The 27,774-nt window shown below is 47.9% G+C and overlaps 2 protein-coding genes across 3 annotated transcripts in view; one reads left to right on the top strand and one right to left on the bottom strand.

Moving 5' to 3' along the window:
* On the bottom strand, positions 1–27,346 carry LOC149331232 (transcription factor YY2-like). 2 transcript variants are annotated; one of them, XM_089556404.1, is made up of 7 exons: positions 26,849–27,346; positions 21,593–21,719; positions 19,793–19,888; positions 14,248–14,305; positions 11,121–11,279; positions 10,259–10,428; positions 1–3,390 (listed from the first exon to the last, which is right to left on the bottom strand). In XM_089556404.1, the coding sequence occupies exons 1-7, from the start codon at positions 27,324–27,326 to the stop codon at positions 3,321–3,323; spliced, it is 1,158 nt and encodes a 385-aa protein (XP_089412530.1). In that variant the 5' UTR covers positions 27,327–27,346; the 3' UTR covers positions 1–3,320. The 2 variants fall into 2 exon arrangements, with proteins under 2 accessions (XP_089412530.1, XP_089412531.1); XM_089556405.1 differs by having other exon boundaries at positions 21,593–21,713.
* The window catches only part of ifc (delta4-sphingolipid-FADS-like protein ifc), a 48,947-nt gene continuing 48,394 nt past the window's right edge, over positions 27,222–27,774 (top strand). Inside the window, exon 1 of the mRNA XM_089556407.1 lies at positions 27,222–27,773. Within this exon, the coding sequence (XP_089412533.1) occupies positions 27,692–27,773 (82 nt within the window). The 5' untranslated portion in view covers positions 27,222–27,691. The remainder of the gene's footprint in view (position 27,774) is intronic.

Here is a 27,774-nt window from a genome sequence, read left to right as displayed (position 1 = left end):
AACATTTGATCACAATAGAAAGTCTTTTTATTATTCTCATTACTTCTTGTTGCACAAAGCAATCTGTACAGCAAACAGTCAAACGTGCCTTTTCACACACCAAACCAAAAAAGCACTGAATGCTTGGAACAGTAGGAAAGAATAGTAGAACATCACACACACTGCTGTAAGCAGGGTGCAGTCGGTACAAACAGACAAGAGAAGAAAAGTATGAGATGACGATTCTATGACTACACGCGCGCATTATGTACATATATCAAATAATACAAGTCTTTTTTTTATTTTCCAAGCTCAAGACATGGGCCATCGCATCCAATATCTGCAACACACCACACCATCTGTTCGAAATGCAAACTGCAGCAAGGAAAGAGGAACAGAACAAAAAACGACCCAGCACTGCACACAAAACATCGTATTTACATGACGGCGGTTGCGGAGTGACCCTCCTGCTCCCAGCAAATACTTAGACAATGTGCCTTGACAACAGCGGGTACCACACCTTAGCACACTTCTGGTACTGACTAAACATGCGCAATTTGAATACACTGCTGAGCTGCACCAGTCTACTAAATTTCATTTGCTGTACAAGTCTGCCACATGTAAACTTTAGACAGTTCGTGCAAGTCCGCCTCACCACACTACGCCTCTGAAGCACTGATACATGCTAAAATAAGTATGAACAAACTAAGATGCCTCTCCACAACCACTCAGGTCAAATAATACAAGCATGATGTGACATGCTGCACACAACTGTGCTAACATGAAAAGCAGATTTTGTTTTTCGCTAACACTCGCCACACAAACGACATGCGATCCAGCAGACAAACAATGGTCGGAAAATGGCACATTTTCAAAGGTTGATGTCGCTCCAAATTGGACAAGCTTCGTCTTGAATGACTCGACAAGCCTACTGTGCAAGCCTAACATTGCCCAGTTAATGCATGAAGCCCACAAGCGACTGCATGACAGTTCCGTTCGGGCACCGCAGGTAGCGATTTCTGCACTGGGCTCATAACTCTGCAGTTCGAGCCACTGATAATCTACTTCCATGATTACAAAAAAACACAGAGGAGAAGCCTGCACACACACGCACACTTTGATGGAAAAAATAAAGTACACCTTCACCAAATAAAAGTGACTACGCTGTGCCAGGCATAAACGTCATCAATGCCCATTCTGTAGTAGCAACACTAGTCTGTACATTTCGTCGCCGAATGAAGCTGTCCGAAAATATCCTCTGCTAGAAAAGTTGTTCTGCCAGTAAACAGCAAAACGCCCCAGTCAACTCGCCAACGACACATCAACCACGGTTCCTCCATCCGCAAAGCCTCGCTACAGCTAGATGCACAACGCTGACTGCACCCCACAGTTCAACGCTGCGGCCTTCTAGGTGGGGGGGGAACACACACACAAAGTTATCGCGTGCTGTCCCAGGCGTGCCGATGGCAATGGTCGAAGTACAGCAGGTTTCTCGATACAAAACAAAAGGAAGAACTTGTGAAGAACAAATGCCACTCTGCCTACGGACAAGAGAAGACTGCTGCCGGTGCTACAGGCCGGACAGCAGCAAACGATGTCAAGTGGGCTGGGGAACTGCGACCTACTACTGGTGCCGAGGATCATGGGAACTATGTACAGTGAGATGTGCCTACCATGTCTGAAAGTGTGACGCGCCCACTAGCCCAGCACCGCTCTCACCCTCTCTCTCGATATTCACATACAAATGTGCCCTCGCACATATGCAGAAGGTGCAGAGAAGGCGAGCAGCGAATCTGTCGTGGTAGCCATTTCCATACAAAACATAAAACAAAGAAAGAATAAAAATGGCACCGAAGGAAACAAGGTTTCAACGAAGCAACTATATCCGTTAGATTGGGATTAAGGTCTGCACCTGTACTGCATTTATTACTTTCACCTGCCTTTGCCGATAAAACGCACCATTGCGAGCTGGTACATCCGGTCGGCATTTCAATAGATCGCAAATAATGCCAGGCAAAAGTGAGACTTCCGGCCAATGATTCGCACGCTTCTCCAAAGCTGCGCCAAACGAGAGCCGAGAGACGGGAATGGCGAAGTGCTTCGCCACATGAAGTGTGTCCTCCGAACTTCGTGAAAAACTGGTAATAACCACAAAAGATCAACTTGCTTGCTTTTAAGAGTTAGTGCAGACAACGCGAAACAACTAGGGAATAGTTCCCAGGGAGCGGGCGACCAGACTTCAGGTCCCTAATTTCTGTCGAGGTGGCCATTTGCTAGCGCTTTTTTGTGCAATTCAACTCGAGGTGCATGCATCCAGCCTACAGGAGCGCACAGTGCACTGAGGGCATCAAATCCAAGAGCCAAAAGCAAACTACACGAGGAAGAGAATGCAAACAAATTGATAACGACAACAACAACAAAGCGCAAACGCCGTATGATTCCTGGAAGTGTACTGAGCAGACCTGTGCCAACGTGATCCCCCAGCAAAGGGTGTACTCTTAACAGAGAGGAGTAAAAAAGAGAGCTTCCTCCCTTTATGAGAGTGAAAAGGGAGCCTACTCCCTTTTTACTCTCATTCAGGCATATCTGTGTTTAGAGTGCAGCGTAAGGTTCCATTCTCTGCACTTTAGCAGTAATGAGAACAGAACACTGGAACATGTCTCTAGACACGAAGGAATTGGAAGCAAACGTGCGTGAAACACTTGGACATAGAGCATAGCTGGGCAGATGGCTTTCCAAAGCCGTCTCTGATAACAGCATCTTCCAGAGCTCATGAGAATCCCAAACCTTTACAGCGAACCACCTTATTCCCCCGATACCCTTAGAGCAAAAGAGAAAAAAAAACAAAACAGAAAAGATAGAAAAACTGGTCTAGCTGCTGCATGGAACGGGATGATGTGATTATGAAATGCTTACACTCGGGCACACACACACACACACACACACACACAGACGAACAGACACACACCAAGAGAAGATGCACGCATGCGGTGAAAAATGGCAAATTTTGATAAGACTGCTCAAACAAATGAAAAAAAAAAAAGAAAACGCACACACTCCTCTGCAAAGCCAACAGAAGGAAAGTCAAGAAACAAAGGCAGGACATCGTAACTAAACATCCAAGAGCGAGTGACCCTTTGCACAATGCGATGAGGGGGGTGGGGTGGGGGGCGTCACATGCGCTAGACGGGACGCTGTCCGGTGTCGCCTTGAAGCGTGACTACATGCCGGCTCAGGGGTGAATGGTGGCTCTGAGCTTGCTTCACTGCCCGCCTTCCGCCCCGAAACAAAAAAGAAGGGAGTGACATATCTCTTGTCTGTGTACATGCGTCTTTTTTTTTTTAATCCTGGTCAAAGGTGAACGTGACCTTCTGTGACTCAACATCCGACAGCCTCTGTCCTGTGCCGTTTCTGCAAAATAAAAAGAGGGAATAGAAAGAAAGAAAAAGAAGTGAAAAATTAGAGAGGGAGAAACGGAGGAGCGAGTGGAAAAAAAAAAAGGCGAATAGAAATGGAAGCAGAGGAAAGAAAAAATGTGTCAGTTAACTAATTTCATTAAGAATTCCTGTTACCTGTCCTACGCACAGCTGCCTTCAATATGAATCAGAACATCTAGGCACAACACCTAATTAGGTGACATGAAAACTGCAAAACATAGACTTCATTATTGGGCTTCATTCATTATTTTTAATCATACTTTCTTTCCCCAAAATAATTAACATGCTGATATGGCCAACGTTCTGACCTAATTCAAGGCAGCTGACTGTGAGCAAGATAAACAAGTGGGAAAACAAAATGGCAAGCCTTCAATGAACATATGCAGAAAAGGACATCTTGGTTTTTGCAAAGATTTAAAGGAATTACCGACTTCGTATGGCATGAAGTCCATTAACCCAGAAGCACCTCCAATTAATTTCTGCTGCAAGTTTTTATAGGTTCAATCACACTTAGCATATCAATGAAATATCATTTGCTTCTTTTTGTTTTTATATACTGTCTATAGCTATGAGTACTAAAACAAAGGATCACCCAAAACATACAGCACAAAAAAATACAAGAATTAGGGCCAAAAATTAGAATAAAGAATTCTTGCAACCTTTCAAGTGCTGGACACAGATGAACTTTTGCTAGATAATGCGTGGTAAGGTTACCACAGCGGTGAAGGACACGTTTGTTCCCTTCCTCTAAACATATTGCGCAGGGCCTTCTTCAACGTACTAAGTCCTCAGAGGCTGTCCATTGAACTGAACAGAAAAATCCATCAATAGCATACAATTAAGAGTTATTAAACAAAAGCTATGTGATAAAAGATGGCCACAGGTGACCAATTCTACCCCGTAGCTTCTAACAGGAGACATTTGTGAGGAGGTGTACCTCACAACATTCTGCATTGTGTTTGAACACTAAATAAGAGCTGCTCCATCATTTGAAGGACAGGCACAATCACTAGGTTCTCCAGGACTAAAACCCAACCTAGCACAAGTTTACACAGGTCAAGAGGCTAAAACTGATGTAATTGCCCTCCGTGCTGTAAAACCATTATTAGTAAGTTTTCTGTCCCGATAATCAGCCTAGTTTTGGGAAAAGTTATGGCGGGAAAAGAAAGAATACCTACTCCGAAACTGACTCCCCAGCTGAGTACCATTGCTACAATACATTCACATTACAATGCGCTGCCACTAAACATAGAGTGGCATACCATTCTTGGGAATGCTATATATGTATCCGCACTACGATCCTCACTGTGAAAACTTACAGAAAAAAGTAAAAGGTATCAGCTAAACACAACTGTGCAAGCACACTGGATCACCTAAACGCACACCATGTAAAAGTGAGCTCACATAACGGCCTGACATTTCTGAATACCTCTATTTCACTACTGAATGTTCACTCATCGACAAGCTGCACACCTGCTCGAAAGCCGACTCCTAAAGAAACTTACAACAAAAGTCGGTGCACACGTAATAGCCCTTCGATGAGAGCCAACACCAGCCTTTGTACGGGCTGTGAAGAACACCACTAACAACTAACACAGGTCAACTGTCTTCCTATTCTTCTGGAGTCACTACAAATATTTCCATAAAAATTTCAACAGCATTCTATGAGACTGTCGACGGTTAACGGAAAGTAAGCAAATTTTTGCCAGAAGCTGGAAGCATTTACATAAGCACCGTTCAAATGGTTCCCTAGCTACCTATTCTTCTTTCTTAACACTTGCATTAAAACGCTAGAAACACTACAAAAGCTGCTTAGGAAATCATCAATACCAACTGATATACGCACAAGCTATACGATCTTTACATTCAATATAGCGCCAATTAAAAGCATGTTAATTACCCACTTTGGTGAAGTAAATGTAGAGACAATATGTTTTTGCCAAGGGGTGCATTATTCGCAGCAGCATGTGGTCAGTCATTTCGTGAATCACAAAATTCGGCATGGCTGTGCACCAGATGGTTGTGGTCATCCGACTTGGCTCGGCATCATTGCTCAACCACTACACATAACGCACATATGCACAGGTTTGTGCCACTGGCTTGGACATGGATAGTTCCTGCTTAGCAAAACCGCATCAGCACCAGCAGTGGCACCCTTAATCCCCGATGACACCAAAGCCGACTCCAAACACCACTGGCAAAGGCCACACGCACACTACTAAAGGCAAGGAAACACAGCCCCGAAAGCCAATTACAGCCACCACCAGCCTGGGCTTTCTGGTGCTACACACGTCAAACATGACCAATGTAAAAATAGAACAAGATAACCAAGGATATGGGAACTACACAACAAGCGTCACGTGTACGATTCCTACCTTCCTTTTTGGCCCTGGTTCAGTGTGAAACAAACAGCTTTCTAACCACCACGGAAGTTTGTGTACACCATAAGGCATTCATACTAAGCTCACGAAATGACTGAACAGCAACGGAAGCATACATAGCCCTGGAGTCGTGTCAACTGAACGTTGAGAGTACAGTCAAACCCCGCTGCAACGAATGCTGCTACAACAAAATTTTGTGCCACACAAAGCATTTCTAATTCTCCACCAGCAAACTACATAAAGCAATGCAATTATTTCCCCTCACAATACTTATTTCGAAGCAGGGTTTCACTTCAACAAAATCTTTACAAAATGAAGGTGAACTTCATTTATTCTAAAATGTATGAAGACTGAGGCAGCCAATTTGTTTACTTTCGCGCAACTAAAGATGCCCAGAGTGTTTAACACCCCATTCGGATTCGTTCAAAACAGCTGCCAAAATCAGCATGCACGTCAACAAAAGGCACCGTCAACATTTTCCGCGGATCAGCACTCAGTGACCGCACCATGTGACACGCGTGAACACATGCTCAATCCGCTGTGGAACACCCGGCACTTGCAGCGCGAACTTATGGTTTGATGAATTCACCCGAGTCGCATCTTTTCTCCCTAATGCACAAAGAGGAGGCAGCGGACCATGCCTATGCCGAGACCATGAGTGGACAAAAGTGGCACGGCTCTGCTAAATTAGGACCTCGAACACAAAACAAAATTCTTCGTGGTTACGACTTCTTCATTGCCTGTACTATTTCAGTTCTCCTGATCAACAGCTTGTATACAGACTCAGCCCAAAGCCTAATTACTAATTAGGGAAAGTGAACGGCAGTGGAGCGCTTGCTATGACTACATTAACTGCTCTGCCGCCTTGTCTTTTTCACCATCTCTGCCTTCCCATTCAGGGCCCACAAAAACGGCGGGCGCCATGCACTACCACCGTGGCGTGTTTGCCGCCCCATCTGGCCTTGTCCAATCACGTGCACTCTTGGATAGCAGCATGGCACTAGCCGGTACTCTGAGCGATGCGATCATGCGGGAGCATGACGACAAGCAGAAAACTGACAGCAGAAAGCAGACTAACCAGGAAAAGTTTCTTGTTTTGTATTTCTTGCCCCATCTTACAACACTTGAACGATCCTGGAAATGTCCAAATGATCGGTCAGCGATATCTGCGAGGCTAGGTCACAACGCAATGGGGAACTGCGAAAATAGTGCCAAGGCGGTGAAGGCTGCGAAAGCTAACTGGGTTATGAAAACAAATGTGATTACTGAACTATCCAGTACAATCTTCCACTGTCCCAGGGCAGATTTCGCAACCACAAATTATCCGCTTGAGCGAAATTATTCGTGGGTCCCATGAATTTCGTTGCAGCGGAGTTCGACTGCAGAAATTTACGCAAAAGATCTTGACAGATGCCCAAGATGCAGTCAAATAAGAAGTCTGCAGGCAACCTCACACCTGACCGGAACAGTCATCAAGCAATGCAATGGTGCACCCGCTGTGTTCGTGAGCCTCTCAGTGTGGACAGTGAGGAGAGCTCTTCAGCATGGCTAAAACATGCACGGTGCCAGAACCCAACACAAGCCACGATGCACAGCTCGGCGACTGTTGCGGCGACGCGCTAAGGGCCCATGTAAGCTTCAATGCACACAAACATCTGGCATCCAAAAGACCTGCTAATTATTAAAAAAATTGCAGAAATAGAATGCAAGAACAGCAAAGAAAAACTAAAAAACAAAAGGCAGTGGCTCTACCACGAAGAAAGAGATCCCCATGAGACCGAGGAATGCGCATATAAGTGCACTCTTTCACGTGTAGTAAAATGTTTGATTTTACTACAGTTCTCCACTGGTATAACTGGTTCACTGGCTTGCACTAGCAGGATCGGCTGCAAGGCTGTGCCTGTGCCTCGATAAACGCAGCTGCTTTCTGTGCGAGTTATTTAGTTCGTCTTCCAACAATCATGACCCCAGCAGCACAGCTAATCGGCCCAATATTGGATATATATTGGCAGAGCCCGGTAAACCATTTATTTCCAATATTGGGCCATCTATCTGCGCTGCTTGGGGAGCCGTCATAAGTGCCTGAAGCTGTCGTTCACAACGTGCAGTGGCTTGCACTGAGAACTACTCTTACCGGTGAATAATGTGGCAACAACCACGCCATAAGCAAGCAAGCATACAGTAGAAATGGCTAACATGATTCGCACCGGCCTCGTCGGATCAGGGCATGTATGTGATGATTGTCAGTGCGGGGTGGCGGTTTAGGCTTATGGGATTCCCAAAAGCAGGGAGGTGGTGGTGTCATTTCAGAACTTCAGCAGCGAAGCCCGCGCCGATTCAAGCACTCCCCTCAACATTCCTGTACACTTTCGGCACACTTCCTCCCAGCTAGCACCTTCAGCAAACTCCCCGGATGTGAGCCTCAAAGAAGGGACAAAGCGTTTTCACCTTCAAACAGGACACCACATCGTAACCAACATATGGTCACAGGAAAGAACATAAATAGTAATAAACAAAAAGAAACCGTGGTGCACAGGAATATTCTGAAGACATAAAACTATGCAGGAGACTGGACACACGCTCGTCCTGTCTGCATGTTTTCTGTGTCCTGTCTCCTGCGTAGCTTTATGTCTTCAGAATGCCTTACCAGCTAGCCTCTCATCACACACCTCTAGAATACACAGGAATATTCTTGCCAGTAACACACAGAGTCAGTTCCAAGTGGAATCGCAACTCATGCTTGGACAATCCAGTGGGCATGTTGTGATGGCTTCACAAGGTCATGTGACCTAAGTGACCCACAATCTGGCGGGCACGCAGAGGGACCTCGCAGTGAATGGCTGAGTGGTAGAGTGCAAACTTTAGTGCTGATATACTAAAAATCCCCTCCAACCTACAATCCCAGCACCTTCTGAATACGAAACAGATGCTCCGACCTCCAAGTCCCCCACTGCGGTGGCCAAGTGCTTGCACCGTTACCTGCTCTTGGCTCTTTCCTCAGTTTTGCATCAGCACACGACAACCCCACCAACTTGACCCCACGGGTAAAAACGCACCTCCAAACTAGGGGCCAAGTATCTTCCCACCCAGCACGTTCCTAATATGATGCGGATGCTCTGGCCACGAAGTCTCCCCTGCAGTGGCACAGTCGTTACACAATTAACCGTTCTAAGCTCTTTCCTCAGTTTCTCGACAATGGCGTAGACGTCTGTCAGCCCACCGCCGAGGTGGCCGACTACATAGAGCATCCACTCCAAGATATGACCCCTGATATGTCTCCCTTTCTTCTCGATAACAAGCCACCTAATGCTGGATCATTCACCTTACAAATTAATCGTCGCCCTGTGATTTTTTTCATAGGCAGGCCTCCCAACCTTCCGAGACTGTGCGGTCGGCGTCTGCATGACATTATACCCCATAGCAAATTTCTGTGACCCATTAAAATCCTTACACATGACCATGACACTGCACTCTTAACGAATATGGCCTCCAAAACAGGTAACTCTCTGTTACATTTTGTGAATGCCCCTTCAACTTTTTTATTACCCTGCAGCTAACCCCACTCCTGTGCACCACAGTCAGAGCAGCAGGCTGAGGGAAACCAGACAGAGAGAGAGAGAGATGACCACAGAGGCTAGTTTAAGGCGTAGAAAGGGGGCAGTGGTGCATCACTGATACTCTGATGCTCCCTGGGATCCGCTACACCAGCCACACAAAAAGCAGCCCAGGAGGAGAGGAGGGAAGAGAGAGAGAGAGTGAGAGACAGACAGTCAGCCCACCTGTCTGCTGGAGGAAAGGCTCAGTCCGGCCAACATGCACACAGATGGGAAGCAAGCGGAACGAGCTACGGCCAAGGGTTTTGGCGGCCAGCACTTTCCCACGTCAGCGGTACCAACTGTTTGATAGATTTACCCTGCACGAGGGTCCTTGGGAAACCAAATGGCACGGGCTACTGCCTCAACCACTACACTCGAGCCAGCACAACGAAAATGACGTGCAATCTGCCGTAACATCAGGTGAGCAGAGCATGCAGGTACTAATGGCTTCGCCGGGGGCATTCCGAGAGTGTGTGGTTTTATAAGCCAAGGGGGGAGCTGTGCAGTACGTTCGCATGGCTAATGAGTGTATTATAGAATCTGCTACACAGCGACACAAATAATCAATATTTCCTTCAGCACCAATGCATCGACAATAGTTCCTAAAGCATTGTAGTAAGAACTTAGGTCCAACATTTGCAAAAAAGCTCACATTATTACTTTTTTCTTCAATAATGACACCGCATTATATATGGCAGCCCTAGGTCACACATTTCTCATGACAGCTTACTGTTTTATCATCTATCAAATGCAAAATCACAGCAAAATTCACCAGCTTTGCAACAGCCGCACACTACCAATGACAGAGAACCGGCCGAAAACGTCACACAATGGTGTCAAACCCAATGTTCGGTGTATTACTCACTTGGCTTTAGCGTGGGTGAGGATGTGCGACTTGAGGTTTGTGGACTGTGCGAACTTCTTGTTGCAGCCGTCAAAGGGGCAGACGTACGGCCGGTCGCCCGTGTGGATGCGCACGTGTGTCCGCAGGTTGAAGTCCAGGGAAAACCGCTTGCCACACCCTTCGAATGTGCACTGCACAAGGCAAGAGGGCCAACGGCAGGGATTTTCTGAAAGGGCTCATCCAAAGATGTCATAACGAGAAACGCATGTTAGCTCTGATCTATGTACGGCACCAAATGCTTTTACTGCAAGGACATTATTTGGTGCATATAATTTAGGGAAACATTCCAAGCTTCTTCACAAGTCCGTGATGACAAACAGCACGAAGGGAAGGCAAAAGACGCACAGGACGACTGCAAGTTCATCATGAGCTTGGACCAACTTGCCCAACTTTTGGTACAGCTACTTGAAAAGCTTGCCTACAGAGCATCTTCAGATCTCATAAGCTATACACATCACTGTGACACTTCGTACGCATGCTCTTGGGTTGTGCTTCATTGATTCTTGTTCTTTTCTGTGCACTCAGTGACGACACTGACCCAGGTAATTTAAGAGTTTCTTTTGGAGCAGCCAAATGAGCATTCAGAGCCCCGGGATGCTTTCCTGTTTACAGCAAGAGCTGTAAGTGGCTCACTCCCCCGGGTCCTTGAGTAATACAGGCGTAGCCGTCACAAAGGAGAGTGGAAAGAAAGCACAGGCACCAAGTTGAAGGGGGCATCAGCGAGGCAGTGTCCCCCCCCCCCCAGGGCCTCAAGGCATTCTTCCAGAAGCTGCCCCATGCCTCCTACCTCCGCCCCTCTGTACTTCTGAGCCAGTGCACATACCTGGAAGGGCTTCTCCCCCGTGTGGACCAGCTGGTGCCGTTTGAGCTTGGAGCTCTCGACGAAGGCCTTGCCGCACTCGGCACACACGTGCACCCGGGGCCCATGCGTGTGCAGATGCTTCCGCATGGCCGAGTTGTCGCGGAACATCTTGGTGCAGCCCTGCACGGCGGAAGAGGCGAGGATAAGCGTCCCTCCCCCTTCATTTCCCTGATGGCAGCAGGCCGTGTGTCAAACCATGCCCTTGGCTTAACCCTTCCACCACCAAATCCCGAGCTGTGCTCATCATGGTAGATTGTGCCAAAATCGCCAATGATGACTCACAATCCTTCGGCCCAATCTTCGGCGACTGCACTAGGTAGCAATTTTCAACACTAGAGGGCTGCAGTTGTCCCTGAAAGGCGTTCCACGCCTTTAGCACATATTTTAAGCCTGACAAACGTCATTTCTGCCAAAAATGAAAAAAAATTGGCGATTTTGATATGTTTTTTGGAAATAAATTTGGCGACTGAAGGGTTGCAGTGCACTGCTCACTAAGGTCCCGCAGCAAGACCACTTCCAGCGCACACAATTCCCCTGTCCTCACTGCCAGAAAAGAACCTCAAAATGCTTCTCTCCAACCTCTCAGCCTTCCTTGACATCTCTCGTATCCCTCTCTTACATGTTTTCACTGCAGTATGTAGAAAATGGTACCTTATAAGTCCTACTCAAAAGAAACTTGCCAACACCAGCAAGTTTCAAGTTCACAATGAACATATGGTTAGTATTATCTTTTCCAATGCCTCCAGCAATTTAACAATGCCCTAATGAACGGCTGCACGGCACATTTGTAATATTTCAGCCATGGGCACGGCCACTTGAAGAGACTTTCATGTTCTTTTTTGCAACAGCCAGCTTCACACGCGTGCTCTGCGTGTCACTCACAAATTCAGTTCAGGCACTCCCAAGTTGAAATGGATGAACAAAGCATGCTCTGAGAGTCCGTCTTGCATTAAGCTCTTGCACATTCTCAACTTCAGAGTTCAGGCACTCTGTGTGAATATAAATGCAAATTTTTTCAGAGATACCTTCAGTTTGATATAACAAATATTTCTGCGACCAATCTTGCAGAATGCCTGGCCTAACAACAAAACATTGTAGGAGCTTAGAGTTGCTCTCATATATTGGACAAAAGAATGGTTCATGCAGTGACATTCCCAAAATATTTTTATCAAGTTGAGTGCTTTCTACAGAGAACATTATGCCCATGCTTGCATAATGCACTCATTACAGCCATGTCAAATTAGTGACACAGTGAAAAATATGAGAAAGTAATTCAGAAATACAGGAATAAACAGCATAAACAATTTATCAAGGACCACAATGCAACAAAGCGCACGAAAATCCATGAAGCCACTGTCCTACTATGCTTTCTGCAAGCAGGGCAGTAAGGTCAAAAAACACTTTTGAGAAAAATTGCTATTTTCATGGAGATCTCAGCCAATTTTCTGCTACCTACGGTCACAAAAACATTTTTGAAACTCACTCCTGGGCATTTTTCAGGAAAAATCTTCTCGGATATTAAGAGAAAGACCTTATAGATAAGAAATCTGGTGTTTTCTAATGTATAGGTATGAAATCCGGTGTTTTTCAAGATTTTCGTGATTCGAAAGATGCATTCTTGCCTAAGAGCGCAAAGCTGCCCATGATCAGTGAGTGTACCTTAAGTTCATGCAATATCAGAAGAGTACAGTGTCCTAGTACACAGAGGGTCACCTGCATTAGGGCAAGCATCGGTTGACGGGCTCTGCAATATCTTTTGAGCAGGGTAAATAAACCCACTCAATCTTTAGATTGTGTTGTCATTAACATTTCAGTCAAATACAGTACAACCCCACTGTTACATCCTTGTGATCCAGTCCCGTCCAAGCTCCCATTGAAGCCCATGCAATACAGACATGCTACATTGCAAATGTTCGCGATAGTGCTGTACTCAGTGTCGGTCTTTTGACAGCTTACATTCAGCGCGCGTGGGACAGCGACGGCGAAACAGTCAAAGCTTCGACTCCACCGGTGCTCGGCCGGCTGATGCCGCGGTCAACGACTTCACACCCACGCCAATGCCGAGCGCACTTACTGACGGCACGAATGTTGTTGCGGCTGTTGGCGCAGTTCCTTCGCCACTGTGGCATGAGCGCGAACGATTGGAGGTACGAAAACGAAACTATGTAGCGGCAGACACCATGTGGAAAGCACTGTATGGGATACAGCCATGCGAGCTGGCTCCGGCACATTCTTGTCATCCGCATTTGTCTTGTCGCCTGCGGCTTCAAACCCCAATTCCCAGGCTCCCGGGTGCTGCAAGAACAGCACAGAAGCGCGCGCATACGTGTCTAAACTTAGCCCGCTCGGAGTGCCCTCCCGCTTCGCCGCTGCCTTCCTCCCACCAACTGCTCAGGCAGACAGAGAGCTATTGCAGGGCATTTAGTACATTCCACACATGCACACAGTGCGCTTCCCCGCTGATGCATTTTTTTTCTTTTCTGAGCAGTTCTGTAAAAACCTTAACAGCGGGATTCTACTGTAATACACATTCTGCATGCCTGCATGCCTGCAGTTCGAGGGCCCTTTCCGGCCACTTTTTCAAGCTCACGCCTCCGCCTGTGTATGTCAGTTAATAAATGGCTACTGGTTAGTATCTTTCAGAGGTCACGCAGCTATCGAGGCCGTGGCCAGTCAGCACGTTGTGCTGAATCATCAGCAATCCCTGCCCCCTCCTCCCTTTGGAAATTATCATGCACATCGGCAGCTCGGTGGCGCGAACGAGTCAGTGCGGCTGGCGGAAAGCGCCGAACTTTCAGCGTGCGATAAAGTGACGAGAGAAAGTCGCCAAGACACTGAAATTCAGATTTTGACTGCAGATAACTCAGTTTCTACAAAACGCATTGAAAAATCCTTGCTGGAGGATATTCACGAAGCGGTGCCTTTAAACATCCTAGGCATACCGCAGCTTTATTGAAAAATGTTGCAGGGCCCCTTTAAGTTAATGCTACGTATAATACACACGTGCTTTTCAGTTCTCCAGGCAATCACTGTTTGAGCGCACACCTGCTGAGCGCAAAAAAAAAACTTCCAGTCCAAGGTTACTCACTTTGTGTGGACATGCTATCGTCCTGGCGACATCATCGCTCTGTTTCCTTGGCTTCATCCTGTGTCACAAGAAACACGCACCAGCATCAGCAATGCGCCATCAAATAACACTCCTCCAGAACACCATAATACGGTGTAACCAAATGAAAGCAAACACATGCTAAGGAGCAGTAAAGCACATTTCAAAACAAAAATAATAGTATAAAAAAAAACACACAACATAGGTCACAAATGAGAGCGGTAGGCTCGAGAGAAGGCAGATTGACAGAGGGCAAGCTGAACGTGAGAGGCAGACAGATTACAAGGAGCAAGGGAAAGGGCACTGGAACATCAGCAGTCAGCATTGCACCTCGTCATTGGCTACGTGTGAGTCATGTTAAATGTACTACTCCCCCCCCCCCCCCTCCCCCTATGTAATACCCCCCCCCCAAGGGCCTTTAAGGGTCAAATAAATGATGATGATGATGATGACATGAGACAAATGTAAGCTTAAATAATTACGGTGCCCAAAGAGTCTGGAACCTTGTGGCATAAAGAATGGAACACTGTGCTGAGTTACCAGAATGAAATGATGCTTCTCTTGCACACTCTGCAAAGCGCTCGGTGCAGGCCAGATACTGCTCAACACACACAAAAGGGCCCCTTGTGCTTACACTGACTAGCAATGCAATGTGTTTCTAAAACTGTAACGACATCAGCAAACTTTGCAAGAGGCAGAGGGCTAATTCAAGAACCAAAAAAAAAAAAAAACTAAATGAACACATGACATGCACTTAGGCAGTGGCTGATGTCTTGAGACAGCACATACACATACAAAAACAAAAGTCTGGCTGTATCAAGCTACTGGCAGATCTTGTAAAAGAATGCACTCTCCACAGTGCTGCTGCCAGCCGAATGCTCGGCATTTTGTTGACTCCGTCTCAAACTGCAGCCCCCATAGAGACGTTCAACAGCAAAGCAGCTGCAGCTCGCACTGACCCTTATGTTCCTGGTGCCAATTCCCACAGCAGAACCCAAGTACTAATCAACTATAGCATCGCGTTTGCAGGAGAATGCAAGCATTTCTTCCGGCAGAGCCGCAGCTTAGTTTCCACCTGGATTTCACACAGAGTTGGCGTGAAATCAAGCCTGACCAGCATTCATCAAATCCACGTGTACACCAGCACACTGTCCAGCCAGGAATAGAATTTCTGCATTCCTCCCAAAAGGTGACACCAAGCTAAATGTACAGCAGTGTTCCTGGTGCCAATGTCAAAGTACGCTGCCGTCTGGTACCATGCCTGCTTCCACCAGCACCCAGTGGCATTTGCAACTTTCCAGTTAGCTATGCCTACAGGAAACCGACATGAAGGCATGACACGACAAAAATGTGCAAGAAGAATGACAGAAGCCAGATGCAAAGCAATGTGCTGCACTTCTTCTCCGGGCAATGGCACAGAGCTTATGGGTGGCGAACATCCCCTCCATCTACTGGTGGGTGCTGACAGCAAGACTTGGTTGTATATTAAAAAAAGGAAATTGAGTATCAGGGATGCAATAAGAGCTTCAGGGTTGCACAGTGCTTCCAGTTTCTGGCCGCCGCAGTGGTTCAGTGATTACGGCGCTCGGCTGCTGAACCGAAAGACGCAGGTTCGCTGCTGGCCGCGGCGGTCGAGTACCGATGGAGGCGAAATTCTAGAGGCCCATATATACCGTATTTACTCGCATAATAGGCGCACTTTTTTTCCAGAAAATCCGGCTCAAAGTTCGGGGTGCGCCTATTACGCGGGGTAAAATTTCTGGAAAATTTTTCGACTCGCAGAATTGAACACACCGCGTAAACGCACTCGTGTACGGGCCGCACCCCGTTTTCGCGAAGAAAATGTAAAAAAAAAAAAGTCCGTGTAAGGGCTGCACCGAAACTTTCGGAATGCACGCGCCGAGGCCTCCGCGATCGGCTCCGGCTGCGCGCAACGGTCGCTTGATCGCGAAGGCCACACACGCGCACAGGAGCTTCCAGACGCCGCCCACGGAGGGCGCCCAAGGCCAAGCTCATCATCATCGTTTTCCTCCGCCGCGAGCTTTCGCTATCTAATCGCCATCAGCATCTCCAGCTCGTTTTTTTTTTTTTTGTTGCTGTCAAGTGCCGGGATTTGCGGTAGCGCGATAGTTATCGTGGTTTATGGCTTTGCCGCGGAGCATTGATGTTTTAGCTCGACGGGCAAGCACCTTAACAGCTACACGGCTGGGAGTTTGCTCTCGAACGCGGCAAGCGTGCGGCAGGTCGGAAAATACGACGTGGCCGAGAAGTGCGGCAGTTGCGAATGCGGCGTCCCTAAATTTTCGTACGCGACTCCAAGCGCCGAGGTTTTCGCGGGCCTAAGTCGGGAACGTTTCCGGCTGGAAAGGAAGCTTTCCAAACAGACGTTTAAAGTGAGCATTCCTGAAAACTGTGTGCGGCTGTTCTACGCGATGTCGTTGTATGTGCTGTGGGTCCGCAGCAGCTGCGACGGCAGCAGCACTAGTAGGGACTAGTAGTCAGTTCAGCAAAAACTTTGTTAAAATAAAGATTGGGAAGCGGGGGGTGGCGAGGCGTCGGCTTGCAATCGTGTAAATACAGTACTGATCACAGTGCCAAGTTCGGGGTGCGCCTATTATGCGCGGAAATAAAAAAATCTGATTTTTCGCGCCCTAACTAGGGGTGCGCCTATTATGCGAGTGCGCCTATTACGCGAGTAAATACGGTACTGTGCATACATGGGCCCCGCCCTAACAAAGTACACTGATGCCCCAGCCTTACGCTCACCATAGTTGGATACAACTTAAAGGGGTGGAGACACCAAATTTTGAAGCTATAAAAAGCCTGCTATGGGATTCCTATGTATGCAAGGGCACTCAGAGCCAGGTGTTGGACGCAACAAACGTTCAAAAAATATTTTAATTCGGTTCCAAAGATTACCTAAATGCTCACTCTCACGATCTAGACCCATCGCTAGCGCCATCAACACTGACGTCACAAGGGGGTAAACAAATTAAAGTTTTAGTGACGTCATACCAAAATACAGTGACGTATGATGAGCGGGGCACAGCCGCGTGAGCGCAGTCGACGCACCAGCGAGCCGCATTTGCTGCTAACCGCCACTCGCTCGGTTTGCGGCGCGCCGTTGCGAACAGCGTCACAGCGTCCGATTGCAGCTCGTCGCCTGCGTCCGGCCTGCTAGATGTCAACGGCGAGCCGCTCGCGACAAACGCAACGACGGGAAGCGGCAGCCAATGTGAGCCCGGAGAGCGGCAGCGTCATGATGAAATAGGGCGCACTCCTTGGAGCCGGGCGGCCTGCGCCAGTCTTCGTGCCGACCACCGGCATCCGAAGAACGCAACAGTATTGTTTGTTCACGTTCATAGCAAACCCTGGGATATATGAATATCAAAAAATGCGTCGTTTCTGACGATCGTTGGCAAATACCGAGTTTCTGATAGAAGTGATGACTGCGATGCAAGAAAATTTCATCCCATAGCCGGTTTTGTGCTGCTGCTACCTGGTGCGGTTCGCCTGCCGTCTGCTAGCTCTGTTGCTGAAGACGTCGTGGAAATCGAACATATCTTTTATTGTGGGACGAGTTCACAGTAAAGGGGTGCCGAGCGGAGCACGTTTCTGAGCACTGGCCAGTCCCGAAGCGCCCTCAGCTGCGGAGTCGGATGTGAAACCAGCTTAGGCCTAGCGACGACTAGGGCAGTCTGGGACCAGCGCGCAGGTCGTCGCCCGGCATTGCCGCAGGCAGTGTCGTTGCCGAAAGATCCACTTTTAGTACAGTCATGCTGTCGTATCTCGAATCTAGGAAGTATCCTTTCTGTTACTATGGCTGTTTTGTGCGGACGTGAAGTACGCTGTGCCTGCCAGCCGATCGGCCAGCCTGGATACCATCTGCTGACGTCATAAAAGCGAGCTAAGGAGTGTTCTTGACGTAAATAATAAACCATGGTACAAGAAATGTGAAAAAAGTGTAATTTTTGAGGATCGCTGACCAATACTGAGCTGCTGGTAGAGGTAACAACGGTGATATGAGCAATTTTCTTGCCAGAACCGCCTCGCAGCTGCCGCTGGCCCGACGTTGGGGTCCGGCTCGCCTGGCGCCCGCTAGCTCCGCTGCCGAAGGCGTTGAGGAGATTGACCATACTATTATTTTATTGTGAGATGATGCTGTTGACACTAAAGCTATTTGTGAAAAGTATTCCTTTTATTATAGCGCAGGCGACTTCTGAAGCGCCAGCCGCTTGCGAAACAGGCTATAGGCCTAGCGACGACCACGGCAGCCAGGCAGCAGCCGAGCTCGTCGCCCGGAGCGCCCGCGAGCGGTGCCGTTGCCGAAAGCTCCCAACATAAGCAGGCATGCTTTGTCGCTGCTCGAGTATAGCTGGCAGTTCTGATAACAAGGCAATTTTGTCTTTTCTTGTGATAAATTTGTACACCATCCCAAGCAGCGCTCAGGTACTGCTGCACGGCGGCGAAGTGTGACACCGGTTGTGGGCGCAGCTTGGGTAGAGCGGCGCAGCGATGCTTACTGGCATTTTGCAAAGTGCTTCGCATCCTCACGCGAACCCGCGAAGGCGATATTAGCGTGCGATAAAAAAAAAAGTCGATGTCCTCACTCATTGGATTCAGATCCGTCAGAATCCGAGCTGCTGGTACTAGACATGCTGTTGTTTTTTTCATGCGCTGGTCAGCACGTGTGTGAGAAAGCAGACGATGCAGCAGTAGGTGCGTCACAAATTTGTGGACCCACGTGACCAAGCGAAGTAGTTGATCTTCCCCCTCTGTGACGTCACTGTCCAACTCGACGTTCCGAAACCGAAACCGAAAATCGTTCACCTAAAAATGCGATAATAAATTATTCACTGTGAATATATGAATCTCTGAGTGTGTATCATGCTTCCTGGAGCCATAAGAAACGTTTGAAACTAAGAACACGCGAACCACAAATTTGGTGTCTCCACCCCTTTAAGTCTGCAGTGAAGCTCCACCCACATTCAGCCTCCGCGCACAGAATTCCTCCACGACAAAAAAAGTAGTCTGCTGGTTAAATGTTTCTTGTTACCTAAACAAGAAGCTTAGCACAAGAAAAAGATTATGAGCTCTAGAATATTGATACATGAATTGCTTAATATAGTCAAACATTAAAAAGCTGATTTTGTTTACTGTTGTGACTGGCCAGTGGAGCAATACAGGATGCCGTGGACCACGGCTCAGTGTTAGTTTTTTAAGTTGTATCCTACTATAGCGTCGATGTAAGCTTCCATTAGAATAATAGGTCGACGCTTGTACGGTGCCGTAACATGACCGTAAAAAGAGAAGCATGATAAAATAACCCATGTTTTGCGCATCTTCTTTCTTCAAAGCCATGCACCAACCAGCCCCCCCCGCCTCAGAGTGTATCACATGAGAGGTGCACACATTCACCTGGCCAAGGACGCTACACAAGGGTCAGGAGTGGGCTTGAGGGGCGAGGAGGACATCTGAGGAGAACAGGAGGAGGGAGGGGGAGAGAGAGAGGGTGGGGTCCACTGACCTCTGGCTGGCGCTGCCCTTGCTTTTGTCGGGCGAGTAGACACTGGTGCACTGCACCTGCTCCCACCACTGCTTCATGCCATTGTCCGGTGTCGAACTGCAGGTGCCACAGGAGGAAGAACACGGGGGAGCAAAGCAGGGCTCAGGTTAGGTCAGGAACGAGCGACCCAAGTCATGCGGTGAGCACTACTCATTTTTTGTTTTTGTTTTCTTCCCCAAAAAGGCAGGGCGGCTGGGCAGTTGCCGCTGCAACATTCAGCCTGTGGAATGGACCCTATATAAACTGCTCCCTTTAAAAGGACTACAGACACCTAATTTCACTCGTGTTTTCTTCTTCCAAATGGTGCAAACACATGGATCATCGAGTGGTTTTCGCCTACAACCGCTAAAGAATGTAAAATTTAATTTCTTCTCTTGAGCACTCTCGAGCGGCTGGCTCGCCGTTACGAATTTGCATCCGTGCTCATGTGCGCGGCAATTTTTGCGTGGTTTAATCAACCAAACAATGGCTGTGACGTGTAGTTGTTTAGGTCACATGATGCACAAAAAAATGGCAACATGACCGCTTGTACATAAGTCATAGCTCCCTACAACACTTAAACCAGCCTGCTTCAATAGCTAGAATTACAACAAACGATGTACCAGCAGTTATATCACAGTTTCTTTCGTGTGTCACGTGACCTACACATCAATTACACATCGCGGCCATCGTTCAGTTGATGAAATCGAAACTGCGTCAAGAAGAAATTCAACTATAAACTATTCAGCGGACATAGGCGAATTCCACAGGGGCACTCTGCGTATACCAATGTCTAGCGCGTCGTTTGAAAGAAAACACCCAAGCAAAAAATTTGGTGTCTATAGTCCTTGAAAAAAAATTATTACCTAGGTTTGTTAAATTCTGCTCTATTCTGCTTGTTTTCACTGACACGTTGCCCGAGTTGAGAAGAATGCTCTCGGCAGCGTGTGCAGCTCAGCAGATCAGAAAAAAAAAATTCAAACGTGCTTTTTGAAGCCAGGGGAACATGACCCTTGTTTCAAATCCCAACACAACCATTAACGCACTCCTGTGCCAGCGCAGCTAAGATGACTGACACATGCCGAAGCTCACTGACGTGATCACAACCTGTCTGGTACATGGAATGGCGTTTTCAAAGCAAATCTCAAAAGCCCTGAAACAAAGCCAGACATCACGCCTTCAACAGCGGGTCAAATGTGGCAATCCATACACGCATCAAATTTCAAGTGCTTTTTGGAAACAACGGTGAGAACGGCAAAGCCACTTCCTTCTCCGAGATGAGCATGAATGCTTGCAGTTGCAGCTCAAATAAAGATGGCACTGCTCGCTTCTACGCACTGCAAACTCTCAGTGCAGTGACCAGAAATTCTGACGCATGTGTTCAACACACCAACCACAGTGATGCAATCAACCGCATTGGTTGCCTGAATAATTTGTCTCAGTGAGTCTACTCACCAGTCCTACACTAGCAGATTGAAACACAAGCAGAGCATGCCTACTTACTTCACCAGTGCCAAGCATCAATGAACTTTATAGAGATCAGAACTGTGCTTCATCGTAATCTGGTTACACCCGAGATGTTTCGACAAAGGCGAGTGCATCAAACATGCAGCAAAGAAGGCATTAAGATCATGCGAGGTCCCCGAGTTAAAAGTTTTGCAACAGGATAACAGATTTGCACCTATGGCAGAATGATGGGAATACACTAAGCGGAGGGCCTCGGAGCAAACTAAACTGGACTGTGAGAGACAGCTGCAAAAGAGAGAGAGGCGGGGAGCTCACTTTGCAAACTCGGCCAGCTGCTTGGGGTCGCTGAGATCGACGCCGGGGATGCCGCCGGGCGGGATCTTCTTGCCGGTCATGTACTCCGTGTAGTCGGGGTCTGGCTCGGGCGTCGACTCCTCTGCAGCTGACCCAAAAAGGCCACTCAGATACACACGCTTGCCCACTCACAACAAGGGGGGGAGGCACAAGTGCACAAAGAAAAAGCAAAAATAAAGGAGAAAAATACACACACGTGCACTCTCACCAACGGCGAGTAAAAGTAGAACAACAGCAGAAACTACCACACTCTGCAACACAGCAACCAGCACAAAAAGCAGTTGATGACAAGTGCTGGCAAGCACTTTCAACAGAGCCCCTGGTTCAATTGCTTCTTCTGTGTCATCATTTTAAATACCTTTCCGTTCAGTGCATGAAGTCAAACCACAAGCTTTTTTTAGACTGCTGTGAAGAGGTGCAGGAAGCTTGTGCTATACCACTCTTGCTATGCTTGCACGAGGTGCGCACAACAACCCAGCGGGCAATATAGTGATGCATACACAGTGTTTCGTGGAAAGGCCTACGCACTTTTCCTTTCACTACGGTGTAATCTGGCCTCACCGGGAAGGGCATATGTGCTCCTGCAGTGAACCGAACTAACTCAGCAGACAATGATTATGATGAAAATTACCCTCGCTTGTACCAAGTGCTTAAGCAATGAGCCCAGTAGTGGCAGCAGCAATGTAAGCTAGCTCTAATGTAAGCCCCGGCTGACTTTCAACATGTAAAATCATGCATACACACACTCTAAAGTAAGTAAGTACTTCTGATTCATTGCTTTTCCTATACATGAACAAAAAAACAGTGACACGGATAATGCTCTGCTCCCCAAGCAGGTCACTTGCTACCACTTCAAATGAATTTCATTCAGGGAACAGGAGAGAATGCTATCATGTCCCATACTTGTGTCGCACGGGCGAACGGCAGGCTAAAAAAGAATGAGCAGCAAGTTCAGCAACCGAATGGGAAACCAATCACTGGCATATCGCGTTGCCTTCAAGGTAGAGCACCTTATTAAGATATGGGAGCACTGCCGGTCAGGCTTGACAAGTGAAAATGAACTGCAAAAGAGAAGAGTACACACAACCCACTATGTGTACAGACTAAACACACGAGCTTGATATGCTATGCGCAACGTTATCTGTTAACCTAAGGCACATGTCATCCTCTCTACTACTGTCATGGGCACCTGTGTCCACATACTGAAGAAATGCAATGTATCGGGGAAACCCCCAGGATAGGGGTAGTACTTACTCATTAGCGTCCGCCCTAGGGCAGTCATACGGCTTACAAAGGAAAGGTATACAGCAATTTGGGAAGCTTTGTATTTAAAGAAAAATCTGCCCTGGTATGGGATCTTGGCCCCACCATCTGCTAGACATCCTGGTTAGCTCAGTTGGTAGAATGACTGCCCCGGGCAGGCGGCCGCCCCTGTTTACATCCCCAGACCACGACAAAAGCTCCTGAGAAATCTGTAGAGCTTTTCTTTGTAGCCGCATGGCTGCGTTCTGGTAAATACTAATGAGTAATTACTCCCTATTTGAACTTGAAGAATTAAGCTTAGCCTTGAAAGCGTTAACGAATACTAGTTCTTGCAATGACATCCCACCTGACCATTAATACTGCATAGAGCACAGACATAGTCTGCAGGATAGTTATTAACCACTCCTTCCAACTATCACATGAAAAAGCCTTCCCATCTCCAACTTGCGGCTGACACTGATATGTGGTAGCCCACAACGCATCCGAGTGATCCCAACTACTGGAGCAGTTAGCAAGAGAACGCTACTGCACCATCCAAGGAATTCGTGAACAGTCAAAGAGCAAGGAGAGCTCAAAAGTGTGAAGCTGTGATTCAGCTGCGAATTTGGAGCCACACAGACATGCTAATGTCTATCGCCACACCAGCTGGCAAGCTCCAGGATGTTTAGCCTCGAAGCTATGACCAATCTGCTAAAGCTGTGATGGCACATGCCTTTTGAACAACATGAAACAAGCTTTGTTGTAAGTACCAATTGCAACGTGCCTCGTGAAAAAAGTGCAGTCATCATGCTCTCTGAATTCACAGACCTTATATCCTTATATACCAGAAGTAAGCAAAACCAACAAAACAAGTTATATAATCATATAGCTATGCTGTAACCGAATGGGTTATACTACAAACAGCTGGTTGTGAACGTTACTTCATCTGAAAGCGAGCCCCAAGTTTAGAGCATGAAAGCTTTGATATGCTGGCCAGAAGTCATAAAAACCATCCGCCACGCAAGCCCAGTTCTATCAATTGCGCAAACAACTGCGCAGTTCACGGTGTTATGGTTGCATCATTAGCACGCTTCACCTACTTCTTCTAATCCTTTGGAGTTTCACTGATGAGAAAAAAAATTTTGGTCGGGACCAGTCTTGAGCTCGACCACCGCTTTTGCTGCTGCGGCCGCTGTTCAACTGTGGCCACGTTGGCAGTATCTTGAGAGACAGAGAGGGCGAAATAAAAGCACAGGTATCTGTGTATTTACGCTTTCCTAACCGTTCGTCCAGCCAGCACAAACTAATGTATACATCTCCCCCTCGCTTAACCCAGTGACCAATTTTAATTTATGCGGTTTTCCCAAGGAACAAGCTATCCCAAATCCTCTGTTGAGATCAAAGTGTCTTGCTTTCAAAAGGATGCAGGCAACGAGATGACCACTTCAACATCAAGCCCAGCAGCCTATGTTATTATAAAATTAGGCAATAATAAATGTAACTTGTGGGGTTTTACGCCCCTCACTGGTACATAGGCTATGAGGGTACACCGTAGTGGAAAGCTGCGCATTAATTTAGACCACCTGGAGTTTTTTAACGTGCACTGACAATGCACAGCACACAAGCATTTTTGTATTTCTCCTTCATCGAAATACAGCAGCCGCGGCCAAAACCAAACCTGCAATCTTTGGATCAGCAGCCGAACAGTACCAGACCTTTGAAACAAGTAAAGTTACATAAAGAGGAGAGCTTTTATGCCTGCGTGGACCTGTGTGCCTGCTCGTTCAATCACTCACAGAGTTATATACAAATGCATACAGAGTAGCAGCACTGCGTTGCTGCAATGTTGTTTACAGCACTCGACGCCGTGAGTCCTTGAACAACACAACCCTTATCCATAATTACTAGAGTACTGACATGGCTAAAGATAAGTTTTTTTGGGGGGAGGGGGGGGAAGGGTCATTCGTTCACATGTTCCTCAATTGCAGCCTAAAATGTGGTGGGTGGCCTACAATGCTGTAGTAAGCCTTTGGCAAGGTTTCTGAATTCTTAGGTTGAAAGTGACAACAGTGCTGGTTTCCCGTCCCACCAGAGCATACAGTTTACCACACATGGACCAACTATATGTGCACCTTAAAAAATCTCAGCTTGCATCACGTCCAATCAGCTGTCTGGAGGAAATGAAAAGCAAGGCATGCCAATCAGCCTTCCATGCGATCATGTTTTGCATATGCTGGCAGCTGGTACGCAAGAAACGAAGCAAGCACAGATTAAACATCAGCCTTCCTTGAAAGCATGCTTTCGTGTTCTTGGCTATGAGAGTCGGAACTTCCTACTATCTCTGCTTCTCCCACGGATGAAACATCAGCACAGCTTGAATGCTTCTTGCATATACAGGTTGTAAGCGCTCGGTCACTGCTTTGTGCTACCCATGATGGCTTTATGATTCAACGTGCTCACGGTGCAAACTTTTTGAACCAGGCCACTGCTACTCCCACACTGCAAGATGCAGTCAAGAAAACACCAACGGGTCTGCTGTTTTCGCACAAACACTCCAGAATGCTCGAAATTATTGAAGAACTCCAGCTTCTATGAAGCCCTTCTTCTCCACGCACAGCTCCAAGCATTCTACAAGAAAAAATCTGCTTGCCAAGCCACGCGAAAAATCATTCTGAACACGCGATAGGCAACGCAATTCTTAAAAAAAGAAATAGAAAAAAACAAGCAGATGCATCCACGACTCAGAAAAGCGACAACCCCCACTCGGACCAAACAGCTCTCGAAACTCGAGCAACGACATCCGCGCGGTTTCCTTGGCACCCACGAACGCTTCCTCATTAAGAACGCGACGCGGGCAGCTTTCCACAGATGAGCACGCCGAAGAGAGAAGGAAAAAAATAGAAAGACTCGCACATCATTTCGACCACCTGACGCAACGCCTGGCGACGGCGCGAAGGCATCCGGCCTGTAGGAAGACGCCGGTAGCCGAAGCACCGGTGCAGGTTAAAGTAAAGGGGAAAACCAACCAAACAAACAAACACTCCCGAGAGATCGAGTGACACTAGCGGCCACTGCAACGGGTGTTTAATTTCTTTACTGGGACGATAGTACAAGCAGAGTCGATGCCTACGGCCGACCGGTATTGCGCAAGCCACCGCTAGACTTCCGCAGGCGGCTCGTGTTTTTTTGTTTTTTTTCTCTCTCCCGCGTGCGTATTTGCTTCCTAACTGTACTCCTCGCTTGCCCAGTTTACGACTATTGCGTCTGCCACCGTGCACCGGACGTGGAAACAGACACACGGCGCGCAACGAGACAAACACAGGAGGCGAAAGATTGTCGCGAGACAAACACCGCCACCGAAGCGTCGTTTTTTATCGACGGCAATGCCTCACTCGCCAACAGCGGCCGACCGGCCGTGTCTTGTTTCTACGGAAGCTTCCGACGCGACCTTGAACGATAAAAAACGCGCACGCGGTCCGCACCGCAAACGTATGCGGATCGCTTCGCCATGTCGAGCCGGCGGACAGTTACCGTCACCGATCTAAACGCTTAAAACCAACGGCGCCGGGCCCAAAACCGATCGTTTCGGTCGAAAAAGTGCCGCGCACAGGAGCGCCGTGCCATCCAAAGATGGCCGACCTCCGCCATACTCGAAAAGACGCCATATTGCTGCTTCGGGGAACATGGCGGCGCCCATGGAGGATTCATGGCCGGTTTTTCATTCAAAACACAGCCGCCGACGCGTCAAAACTCTCAGCACGCGGTCCCTGGAGCACCGTAGGGGTCGCCCGAAACCGAGTCAAGACGAAAACTGTCGTTGGCCGGCCCGGTCGAAGAGCGACAGGCCTTTTTTTCGAGCGGGTTCATCGTTCTCCGCGATCGAAGCACGGCAGCATTTTCGGTTACGCGCGGCTGTTTGCATCGCGCAACGCGAAAAACCACGTGAAAAGGACAGTGCTTGAAGCGTGCACCTACCGTCCTCCGTGCCCGAAGCCCACATGGTGACAGAGAATTCCCCTTCGAGCGTCTTGATTTGCACCTGTTTCTGTTCCCACTTGCGCGTACTACGGTCCGTCTCAAACGTCAGTTCGCCGCCGAAGCTGCGTCCCTTGCCGCCACGCTTGCCTTTCCTGCCGCGTTTCCCTGACGTGCTGGGGCTCGTCTCGATGAGCACTTCGGGGGTTGGCACCGGGATGTTATCGTATCCTGTGAGCGCTTCATGATCGGCGTCTATGCTCCCGACGATCTCCTCCTGGGTTTGCAAGATGATCTCTTCTCTCCCGGGCTCTGGCAGCGGCTGCAAGGCGATCATAGGCTGGCCTTCGACCGCTTCGACGGTGGTCACGACTGTTTCGACGGGCATTTCCACCGGTATAGCCTCGATTTCCACTTCTTGGATCTCGGGCTGAATCTCAACCTCGGTAACCACATCCGAGGACGCCATCTTGCCCATCTGCAAAGATGGAGGAAGAAACCACGTGACCCCGCTTGCTTTCGTGACGTCACTGTTTTACGATGCCCGTTGCGAGGCGTTGTTGGCGTTGTATTTTTGTTCGTTTGTGTTTGCTTCATTGCCTGTTTTTTTAGCGAAAGTTTTTCTTCCAAAATACTACTTTCACATTTTGAAAGGAGCTAATTTTAGTTCAAAATGCACTTTTCAGAGCTAATTAACTGATGTGCAGGGACATTTGGAGCGTGAAAAGGAAGAAAACCGGCACGCCCCCACGCGGCCGTTTTGGGGCACCACTCATTTGCAACGTTTGCCGGCTGGTGTGCGGTTACAATCGGTAGGCGCTCGACGCAGTCGGTGGACTCACGATGGGTGCTCACGTCTCCAGGACCGACTTCGAGTGGGTTTACACCGACGAGCCACATGCCACGAGACGGAAGGTGATCCTCAG

This window comes from Amblyomma mixtum, chromosome 8 (genome assembly GCF_055824585.1).
Source record: "Amblyomma mixtum isolate Tamu chromosome 8, ASM5582458v1, whole genome shotgun sequence".
NCBI lineage: Eukaryota > Metazoa > Arthropoda > Arachnida > Ixodida > Ixodidae > Amblyomma > Amblyomma mixtum.
Note: the sequence above shows the minus strand (reverse complement) of the source record. Positions and strands in the feature narration are given on the sequence as shown.

Coding starts and splice junctions, on each gene's coding strand:
- LOC149331232 (XM_089556404.1), bottom strand. CDS start 27,326: ATGGGCAAGATGGCGTCCTCGGATGTGGTTACCGAGGTTGAGATTCAG. Junction 19,889..21,592: donor CAGCTGGCCGAGTTTGCAAA/GTGAGCTCCCCG, acceptor TGGCACCTGCAG/TTCGACACCGGACAATGGCA. Junction 10,429..11,120: donor CGGGGGAGAAGCCCTTCCAG/GTATGTGCACTG, acceptor TGCCTTGTGCAG/TGCACATTCGAAGGGTGTGG.